We start from the raw sequence: 11,048 nt of genomic DNA on the forward strand, positions 1-11,048 counted from the left end.
CCTTTTTTTTTTTTAAAGATTTATTTATTATTATACATAAGTACACTGCAGCTGACTTCAGATGCACCAGAAGAGGGCATCAGATCTTGTTACAGATGGTTGTGAGCCACCATGTGGTTGCTGGGATTTGAACTCAGGACCTTCGCAAGAACAGTCAGTGCTCTTACCCATTGAGCCATCTCTCTAGCAGAAGCAAACTCTTGATCTTTTATTTAGCATTGGTTATCCTCCAGAAGAAATGTATACCACATTGTAAGGTACAAATCATTTAAAATATTGTTAGATATGAATCTGCAAAGGGAAGAATTTTGTTGAATGCCTGTGATGAAAAATTACTTTGGCTGAAAAATAAAAATATTTTCCTGCTTGATTTTGAAAACATAACTATAGCCTCCATGTTGATATTTGAAAGCAGCATATGACTAAACTTGCGTATATGCTGAAGCACAGTGTTTGTGGATGAATTCCTTCCTGACATCATTTGGAGTCACTTGCATTATCGCTGCCTCTTACTAGTCACCTTGGAGACACTCCGCTTTCCCCACAGATCACTTGTGTGTTTGTGGGCTGATGTGGTCTGGTCAGAAGGAGCCTTTAGCTGTAGGAACCCAGCTCCTTTGCTAGATCTTGCTGTGTTCAGGGTGGGCAGAGTCAGATGGCTGCCGACACCCTCTCTGTTGTGTTTCTGAGGAGGGCTTGCCCCTATCTGAGGAAAGAGCTTCAGCCAACAGTTCAGCCGTGGGCTTGGAACATTGCAGTGGGCCGGTCATACTGCCGTGAGTCATTGATTTTTGGGAGCAACATCTTGGGTTGCTGGCAGAGGAAACCAGCTAGAAATTAGAAGTACTTACTGTATCAGATGGAGTTGGGAAGTTGTCTACTGAGTGCCTTTCTTCTGACCTCTCTAGATTATTGACAGTTAGCTACCGATAAACATGGGGGAAAGGGAGAGTTTCAGTTCCCCCCCCCCCCAAAGGCCCTCCCCAACCCTTCCACTGTGTAATACAGCAAAGAAGTGGCAAAACAAGCAGCTGGAGAGTGGCCCTCCCCAGGGTGGGGCTGAGACTGGATTTGTGGACACCCCACTGCGTTTCTTCACACATGGTGTGCTCTGATCTTCCAAGTCCCAAGGCTCCGAGACCCGTAGCAGAGGAGGGAGGCTCTGCAAGAGGGCTTGAAGAAGTAGGTTTACATCTGCTCACATCTCATCAGTAGAACCTCTCCAGGCCAAACGGAAGTGCTGACTAGCTCCTTTTGTGAAGAACATTATTAGTGCGCTGAAGGATCTTACATAAACTAGAAACCCTTAGAATTATTAATGTTTAACAGAATTTATTTTTGAAAGTAGATTATAACAAGGTATTTGGTAAAGTTTCATAGCTTAGTTTTTAATGGGGGAAATTAAATGGATAATTTTGGAATTGGAGTTCCAACTCTAACACCTATCAATTGATTTTTTTTTTTTTTTGGTCTTGGAGAAATGACTTTCTGGCATCATTTCTTTCTTTTTTTTAAAATTTATTATTATTTTCTTTATTTACATTTCAAATGCTATCCCGAAAGTTCCCTATACCCCCCCCCGCCCCTGCTCCCCTACCCACCCACTCCCACTACTTGGCCGTGGCATCATTTCTTAATTAGTGATAGTCATTAGTAGTGGTGCCTGCCTTGGAGGTTACTGTGAATTCTGTGAGCTAACAGACTGACGTGAGAAGCTAAGGCTGGACCCTAGCATGTACAAGCACAGGGAGTACCACCATCACCATCATTTATTACCGATGTGCTAAGTACACCGGAAGGCATACAGTGGGCATTTGCTAATGTCTCCAGCCTTAGAGCCCTCATTGGTAGAGGGGCAGACAGTGATAGTTTCTCATGCCTTGATAGGCAGGTCTCAGGACAAATGAACAAGTCCATGGGAAGCCTTTAGGGCAGTCTGGATCCCTGTAAGGGCTAGCCTCTCATTTCAGACACCATGCCACCTCGTTCTCACAACAGCTCTGGAGAGTGTGTGTCTGGAGCTTTTTTTAAGTGGTCGGGGAATAGAGGCACCAGGCCGTCCAGTGAGGAAGCCCGCTCAAGGCTGTGCATTTAGAATTGGGGCGCTGGTTCTTAGGTAAAGAATGTTCCTATCTTCTTTTCTTCTGTCACTGCAGTAGCAGTAAGAACATCAGGGATAACTGACGATAGTGTCCTGCCACCTTCCATCTCCTTTTGGTTTGAAAATGTGTCCCTTAAATTTCGTGACTAGTTTACTGACTTCTGTGTCCTTTCTGCGAACTTTACTGTAATTGTCCTTACAGACGCCTAATGAGTACCTGGCCTTTTATATAATTGATACTTTCAGCGTTTATTTCTCAGCGTAGAGGATTTTGGTTCTTTATGTTGCAGCTGCCGAGAATATGTATGGCTTAATGTGACTTTGGGGCCTTGCATATCCAACTGAACATGTGGGTGTGTTCAGCTGATTGAGGTATATCCTGCTGTCCCTCAGGGACAGGGGTCTCTGGACTTTCACAGGCTTGGCAGAGACTGCCAACAGGCCATTCACCCTGCAGTGCGCCCATGGCAGAGAACGGTTAAATAGTGTACTAGGCACGTGACATAGAAGGATGTAGGGTGTTTCACTGTGCCTGCTCCCAGCTCCTACCAATACTCCTTTCTCACTGAAAGTCCACACGGAGAGTGGCGCCTACGCTGCTTATCTGACTTTAAAGAAGGATGGCTTACTTTTCCTGTTGTGTGTGATTTCCCTTCTTAGATACATTCTTAAAGTCAGGTATTCCGTATACACTGCTGCCTCTCCCCTGGACACACACACACACATACATACACACACACTTGGTTGTGGCTTTATTTATGTGGGGACGTAGCTTACCTTATGAGTATATGGTTGCGTGTGAAGTCCACCAAGTCAGACTAGAGGCAGCTGAATGAGCTGGATTGCCTTGGTTCACTTTTTTTTTTCTTTAATGAGTTGATATAGTATTTCTCCTCAGTAAACATAAATGATAACTTTCTACTAGAAAACATGGAAGGTCTGGGAGGCTTATGAAAGGAGCTGGGCAGCTTGTGCGTCATACCCACGCTTCCTCCTTGGTTGGTGGGATGCTCAAGGGACAGGAGCCTCTGAGAGATGCTGCTGTGTCCAGGAGTGATGTGGTGAGCTGGCCTGACTGTGGGTTTGGATTTTGTTATTTCTTCTCCTGTATGTGTAGTCTTTCTTACTCTTGGGTTTATTATAAGAAGGTCAGAGGCCTCCTTGAATATAACCATAGGAGGAGTCAGGTTTTGTCACCTGATTGAACTGAACTCTTGTCGTACCATTGTGGGAGCAGAGTATCTGAGAAGATAGTGTTGTAAGCCACTAATACTGTCTAGATTCTCTTACCCCATAGGGATTGTCTAGATTCTCTTACCCCATAGGGATTGCTTACCCCATAGGGACTGGTACATTCTGTCTTTATGTGCTCTTTTGGTGTAGCTATGTGAATAATAATAATAATAATAATAATTTTTATTGTTATTATTATTTGTCCTGCTGATTAAGGTCAAAGTCTACCATTGCCCAGATAGCCTTCTGAGCTCAGTGCAATATGGAGGACTCCCTTCATTGGCAGGGCTTCCCCCTTTCTGACGTTGTTGGGGATTTCAATGACCCTTCCCTGTCTCTGCCTACAGAAAGCCATGCTGCCTTGGTTAAGATTACAGGTTCAACTTCCTTTCTCCCAATATGAACTCATTCAGCGAGCACCTGAGATTCCTAGAATGCTTCCCCATGCTAATGAGGCATTTTGGTACCATTAGCCTTCAGCCAATGACATTTGGCCATCCTGGATATTCTGACCTCCACCCCTGAAATTACATAAGCATCGAATCACCCCAAACAAATTAGGTCAGCCTCCTTGCGGCTGGTCATGGTGCCCTTATACTATATGGACTCACAGGGCTCCCAGCTTCCCACCCCACCCCCATCCCTGGGCACAGGGAGGGTTGTAGGCTTAGATTTTCTAAAACCTACTTTATTTAGGGTTTTTAAATGCTTCAACCTCCTTTATAACTCACGAACCAGAGGTATGGGAAAAAGAAGATTGATATGAAATGGGTATTGTGGACCTGTGTAGAGTAGTTTCTTTGGGAAATTCCACTCTTTATTGTCTGGATCCCAGCAGTCCAGTTCAATAACAAACACCAAACAGGAATCGGTGGGAATCAGTGGCGGTGGCAGGATTCAACAGAAACAGCAAGGTTCTACCAAATTGGCAAGAGTCAGTGGAAGGGACCAGAATCAGCCGAAATTCCACTAGAAGTTCTTTGTGCGTGTTTCTCTCTGAAGTGAAAACCGCTGAAGACCAGCAAAGGCCAGCAAAGGCCAGCAAAGCATTGCATGGTGTAGCAATGCAAGAGCGTCCTCTCACTATCTGTGGGGCTCCATTTATATTCTTTCTAACCATCCTGTGCCCTCGCAAGTGTCTGTTTTTAGCACAATATCACATGCCTTCTTACAAGACGGCTTCCAGAAAAACATCGTGTGATACAACTGAGTTGTTAAAGAAACCAGAACTTTCCACTTCAGAGGGTCACTGTTGTTGTTATTTTCTTTTGCTGTAGAACCAAATACAGTCAGGTGCCACTTTGAATGAGTCTTGCTCTGAGAAATGTGTCGTGAGGCAGTTTTGTGGCTGTAGAGTCACTAGGCTACAGATACTTAAGCGGCACTGCCATCATATACCAGTCCACCACTAGCTGAGGTGCTGTGTGGCATGTCACTATATAAGCAGGGTGGGTCCATAGAGATTTAATTCTCGGGCTGTGGAGATGGAAAAGTGCTTGCTACCCAAGCATGAAGATCAAGGATTAGCCCTTCAGCTCCTACGTAAAAAGCCAAGCACAGCAGCACAGGCCTGCAATGCCAAGACTTTGGAGGCAGAAATAGAAGGGTCCTGGGTGCTGTCTCGCAGGCAGTCATCTAGCCAACATGGCAGGCTTCCTGCCCAGTGAGAGATCCTGTCTCAGAAAATAGGGTGGGAATAATAGACTATACCCAGTGCTCATGGGTGTACACACACATGTACACACACACACACACACACACACACACACACACACACACGATGAAGAGTGACTGAGGAAGACACTTGATGTTGGTCTTTGATTTCCATGTGTACTCTCATACATACATACACACACGAACGTGCACACACATACATATGCCCACAAAAACAATCTGATTCTTCCATTAATATTTTGGTTTGAATTACTTTGATGATTGCTGCTGTGTGCTTTTAAAAGCCACTTCCTTTAATAGAAGTGCTAGCTTCCTGATAACACCGATGCTGTACAGTAGGTGTCGTGCCTTTGCAAGTTGACTTCTTTCATTCGGTCATTTGTATGGGAGCCCCCTCCATCTCTTGCCCTGGCTTGATGTGTGCTGACACATCACAGGTTCTGTGCGTCTGTGTGTTTCTCACCGGCCATGGGCATACGTTCCTCCTCTGCCCTCCTCACCAGTACGTAGTGCCATCCTGTGCTGTGAGTTTGGCTGTTCTGGTGTGCTGCTGACCATCTTCCTAGGATTATTTGCCATCTGTGTATCTTCAGTGAGGCGTCCATCCAGGGCTTTCTCTCTAGCTGCTGCTGCTGGTTTTAGGTTTGTTTCCTACCTCTGTCAAGGATGTCAGAGGTGCTGTGGGGGCTGCATTGGATCTGTAAGTTGCTTTGGAAAGGATGTGCATTTAAACAACCTTCTTTGAACCGACGAACACAGGTTTTATTTTTCTCCAGTTTTAGGATTTCTTGCTTATTTTGGAGAACAGTCTTCTGTTTGTTTGTTTGTTTTCAAAGACTTTTTCCTAGGCGATGGCTGTATCCTCTTATTCTCTTGAGAATTTCTTTATTTTGAATAATGAGCCATTGCTTGGGCACATGTATGAAAAGCCCACAGTTGGTTGTGTTTTGTGTGCTAATAGAGATGACCTGACAGACTTGATGTTAAAGAGTTAAAGTGGTCAAACCTATTTAGAATTCTGTAGAGCACAGAAACGTATTAGGAACAAGCTTTGTAAAGTTTTCCTAGTAGCAGTCTAAGAGGCCATGTTGTATCATATACACACTTCTATGTACCTGCAGACAAACATTTCTCTCTGCTCCGTGCTCACACGCACAGTTCATGGAGGATGAGCAGGAAGAAAGTCTGGCTCAGTGCCATAGCATGCAGGATCAAAAAGTACTAGTTTTCAATGACTGTGAGAGGAATTTGACTCATTCTAGGACATTAATTTTAGGACTAAAATGGTGTTTTAGTGACACTAAGGCTAAAGGTACACATAGAAAATGGAATAAAATCGTGTGTTATATGGTTGTTTCATGTTTGAAATCTTTGTTGCACTGTATCTGAGATCAGCTCTATTTACAGTTGCCTGTTCTGACACAGAGTAGATTTTAGGAATTTATTCCTTCCCACTAGATAATGGAACATGACATTGACTTCTTGAGCGTAGGTGTTGCTTGGAAGTAGAGCAGTTAATATTAGAGAAGTTGGAGAGGGAATGTGGCTCTAAAGCCCCCTTTCCATTAGGAATGCTTATTTTTCTTGGTCTCTAAGGATAACTGTGCTGTTGGATGAACTGTCTCATTTCCCTCTTGTTGTTGTGAAGGACATTGTCCCTGTGGATGCATCCTATGAAGTAAAAGAGCTGTATGTGCCAGAGAATAAACTTCACTTGGCCAAAACTGATGCAGAAGCCTTACCAGCCCTGAAAATCAATAAAGTAAGTTCTCTGCTACTTCTCAAAGCAAGCGATGCAGCCTCCTGCAGAGCTGTTAGCATGATGAATGGGGGGCTTAGCCATGTGTTTGAAGCCAGGGTAACGGTGTTGTGGTGTATATCACAGTTCCCAAGGATGGACAATATTCCCACATTACCATGACTTTGATTTGCTTTTAGTTACATTTGTTTATTTTGAAATATCAAAGGACAAAGATTATGTGAGATTTGGGGGGGGGCATAAGAGAAAGGATTATTTCTAAAGTATTAAGAAATGCTAATTCATAATAATTAAAATGAACTTTTACTCTTTTAACATATTTCTCAATTTCCTGTTCAACACTTGACTCTCCCTTATATGAAGAAAAATGGACAAATTAGGAATGGTTCTGTTGTATATCTCTGCCTAATGGTATCATCGGGTGCCTGTCTTAATTAACAGCTACTGAGCTAAACTAGACAGGATGAGAGAGGAAGCCATAACTTAGTCTCAAATCTTGGGGAACTTTAAATTGTACAATTTCTACATATTTTGAAAACAGATATAAAAGAAAAAACCAAGGAGAACCCCTTATTCTTATTCTATAGAATAAGCATACGGAGTGGCAGTTGGCTTTTCCTTCAGCCCTTCGTTCCTAAGAACAAGATTGTAGACTACTTAAGGAAGTGTCCTGTCAGTACCGAGGATGGAGAACTGAGCTCAGCCTGGACAAAGACTCTTCCATGGTGTTGAGAGCTTTGGTAGGCGTTGGTCTTGATGGGTTTTCATGGCTGGGTCTCAGATGATGAGTGTCAGGGAGAGATGGGATAAAGCAGGACCAGCTGCTGCGGTGGAGGAACGGGAGTCTGTACAGACAGAGGGAAAGAGAGTGGGTGTATTGGACTGCAGAAGCCTAATGGAAACTTCCTTCAGTCCAGAAGGTCTCAGATCTGTTCTGTTTACAGTTCCCACAAGACGTGCTTCCTCACAAGTCCTCTCTGCTTATGGAAGGCTAAGGCTTCAACCTAAGACATTTGCAGGGATCCAGGCATTGAGCTCCTAACAGGGGCCAGCTAGGCTTGAGACAAGCAATAGCCAGTATCATGGGCTTAGGGAACTAAGTGAGGAGAACTTGCAAGTGGAGAAATAGTCTCCACAAACAGTTTCTCCTGTGAATTGAGGCCTTCCAATTCCTCGTGTCTCCCTGCACAAACTGGCCATCATGCTTCGGGAATAAATGTCAGGCTCCATTTTACTCCACACCATTGGCCGTGTGCTCAGCCTTCTCTCATTTGGGATCCATTGCTGAATGACATTTGTGGTTCACAAGTTCTTGAGTGCTCTGAGGGGATGTACCACAGGCCCTGAGGTTAAAGCAATAATGATATTTGTAAGACACTGGAGAAGAGACTTTTCTGGTAAATCTTTTGTTTAAAGTATTGTTTGATTTAGGATATTGACTATCAGCATGGAGTTTTTAGATCTTCACTGTCTGCAGTTCTGGGAACTTGGCAGAATTGTAAAATTTCCATTGCCTTGGAAATTAAATGTGATGCAATCTGCATTTGTTTGTTTGTTTGCTTTGAGACAGGCTCTTAGCATAGAGCCTGACTGGCCAGAGATTTACCGTATACACCAGGCCACACTTAAAATCACAGAGATCTGCCTACCTCTCCCGAGTTTGCACGCCCAAGCCCATTGAGCAATCCGTGTTGTAGCACCCCTCTCAGAAGCTGTCTGACACACACAGGTTGATGCTTGAGGTCCACTGGTGAGGCTGTCCCTGGTAGAAGTGTGTCGGGTGATGTGTTATGGATATGATACAGAAAAGCTCATTCTCCTAGAGTTCTTAGTTTTTCTTCGGTTTGTAGGACCCACAATCATCACTGATATGCCTGTTTCCATCTTTCAAAATGAAATGTGTCAGTTTTTACTGCTTGGGTTTATAAATTCTGGAAATAAGTTTTTTTTTTTTTTTTAATTTACTGTCTAATTTACTAGGTGGATATGCAGTGGGTGCAGGTTTTGGCAGAAGGTTGGGCGACTCCTCTGAATGGCTTCATGAGAGAGAGGGAATACTTGCAGTGCCTTCATTTCGATTGTCTTCTGGATGGTAAGATAGTCCACATCTGAAACTGAGTTGTGTGTGGAGGAGGCATGGCATGTTTTAAAGTATTTGTCACATCTCATGAAGGTAGCCATGGCGTTTCTCTCAGTAGAGCTGTCATGAAGACTAAGCTGTTCTCGTTCTGAACAGTTCTGAACACTTTGAGTGAACCGTGGGATCTCGTTTCCACTTTCCCTTCCCTTTCTTTATTCGTTGTGGGGGAAGAAGGACAGCTGTGATCAGGTCAGAAAGTGAATCATGAAAGCACATTGTTCCCCTGTGCCTTGCTAGCCTGCCCACCATGGCGAGCTACCCCCCTCAGGGCACACATCCGGAACCATTGCTCTCCGAAGCCTGTGGACTCAGGGACTGTTTTGTTTGTTTGTTTGTTTTCTGTAAAGATTAAATATTTTATTGATTGTCCTCCTTGGAGTTAACTGTTTGACTCAGTCTGGAATTTAATGCAAATTGGCTTATTACTCTTTCATCTTAATTCCTAGTAATGTAATTTTTAGGAATTTTTATAATTCCTAGTAATTTTGGAAGTGCATACAGATTCATTCATAGCTGACAACTTTTCTCCAAATATTTTTTTGTCCATGATTTTTTTTTACACAGTATAATTATTTTAATATATAAATTTAAATAGGAATTTGACAGTACATTTTATCATATGTTATAGTGACTTACACACACACACACACACACACAGACACACACACACATCAGTGGACATGGTGGCACATCACATACCTTTAATACTAGCACAGGCCAAGGAAAGTAGATCTGTGAGTTTGAAGCCCACCTTACATATATAGCCAGTTCCAGGGCTTCCAGGACTCAGTAAAGAGATTCTGTCTCAGACAAAACCACACCAAACAAAACAACGATGACAACAACAACAACAACAACAACAACAACAACCACCACCACCACCCCAGGGCAAAACAAAACATACACAGCGTCACAGGCCGGGAACGGAGACTGTGCCTTGGGCTCACTGGTAACACAGTTTAGATTAATTGGAGCCACTGATTACTGCTTTTGTTTCTTGGCCAGTGACAGCTGACATTGGTTTGATTCTGACGGTAATAAGAATGTAATTAATAAGGGGGAGGGCTGGGTAAGTGGCTCCTTGGTTAAGAGCCTTTGCTGTAAAGCACGATCCCGAGTCCACATTGCTAACACCTTGTAAAAGCTGGGCGTGGCCCTGTGTACCTATGAGGCAGATCCCGGGAGCATGGTGGCCAGCCAGCCCTCCTGAAATGCCAGTGTAATGAGAGAACTCTGTCTCAAGGGGGACAAGGTGGAAGGCAGCCATAGAGGACGACAACCAGCATCCACCCCTGGGCTAAGCATACACCTGCTCACATGCACACAACACACACTAAGTAAGTAAGCAAATAAATAAGTAAATGTAGATACCTTTGTCATGCAAGTATGCTCAGGGGTACACATAGTTATTTAAATCTTTTCAGTAAAGATTAAATTTTCCTTGGAAAGAAATAGAGTTCTTGGTCTCATTCATTTAATGGGATGTACAGATTATTTTTGATAGTGACAGCCACCTGATGCTTCCTTTGTAAATTGTTTCTTTTTACATTTATAATTCTGCATGAATTTTTTCTCAAGGACAGTTAGATGACTTGTAAGAATTAGTATGTGATACAGTGTTGTTTTTTTTTTCCTCTTTTTAATTGAATGTTTTCTTTATTTACATTTCAAATATTTTCTCCTCTCCCCATTTCCCTCCCTCCCGGAAACACCCTATTGCATCCTCCCTCCCCTGCTTCAATGAGGGTGTTCCTCCAGCCACCCACCCACTCCCACCCCCCTGCCCTCAATTCCCTTACACTGGGGCATCTATCAAGCCTTCATAGGACCAAGGACCTCTCCTCCCATTGATGCATGGCAAGACCATCCTCTGCTACCTATGCAGCTGGAGCCATGTGTACTCCTTTGTTGATGGCTTTGTCCCTGGGAGTTCTGGGGGGTCTGGTTGGTTGGTATTTTATTCTTCCTATGGGGTGTCAGACTCCTTCAACTCCTTCAGTCCTTTCTCTAACTCCTCTATTGGGGACCCTGAGCTTAGTCCAATGGTCGGCTGCTGTCCCGCGCCAACCGTCTCGCCAGCAAGAACGACGCGGCACACAAACAGGATCCTTCTGTAGCAAAGCTTTTATACTCTTGAGAGG

At 43.7% G+C, this 11,048-nt stretch overlaps 1 protein-coding gene across 2 annotated transcripts in view; it reads left to right on the top strand.

Annotated features, from left to right (window-relative positions):
- Nucleotides 1-11,048, top strand: part of Papss1 (3'-phosphoadenosine 5'-phosphosulfate synthase 1) — a 133,864-nt gene that overhangs the window by 86,182 nt on the left and 36,634 nt on the right. For both annotated transcript variants that reach the window (XM_021195245.2, XM_029537362.1), the window contains 2 exons: nucleotides 6,657-6,770; nucleotides 8,748-8,859. In XM_021195245.2, the coding sequence (XP_021050904.1) occupies nucleotides 6,657-6,770; nucleotides 8,748-8,859 (226 nt within the window). The remainder of the gene's footprint in view (nucleotides 1-6,656; nucleotides 6,771-8,747; nucleotides 8,860-11,048) is intronic.

This window comes from Mus pahari, chromosome 4 (genome assembly GCF_900095145.1).
Source record: "Mus pahari chromosome 4, PAHARI_EIJ_v1.1, whole genome shotgun sequence".
Classification (NCBI taxonomy): domain Eukaryota; kingdom Metazoa; phylum Chordata; class Mammalia; order Rodentia; family Muridae; genus Mus; species Mus pahari.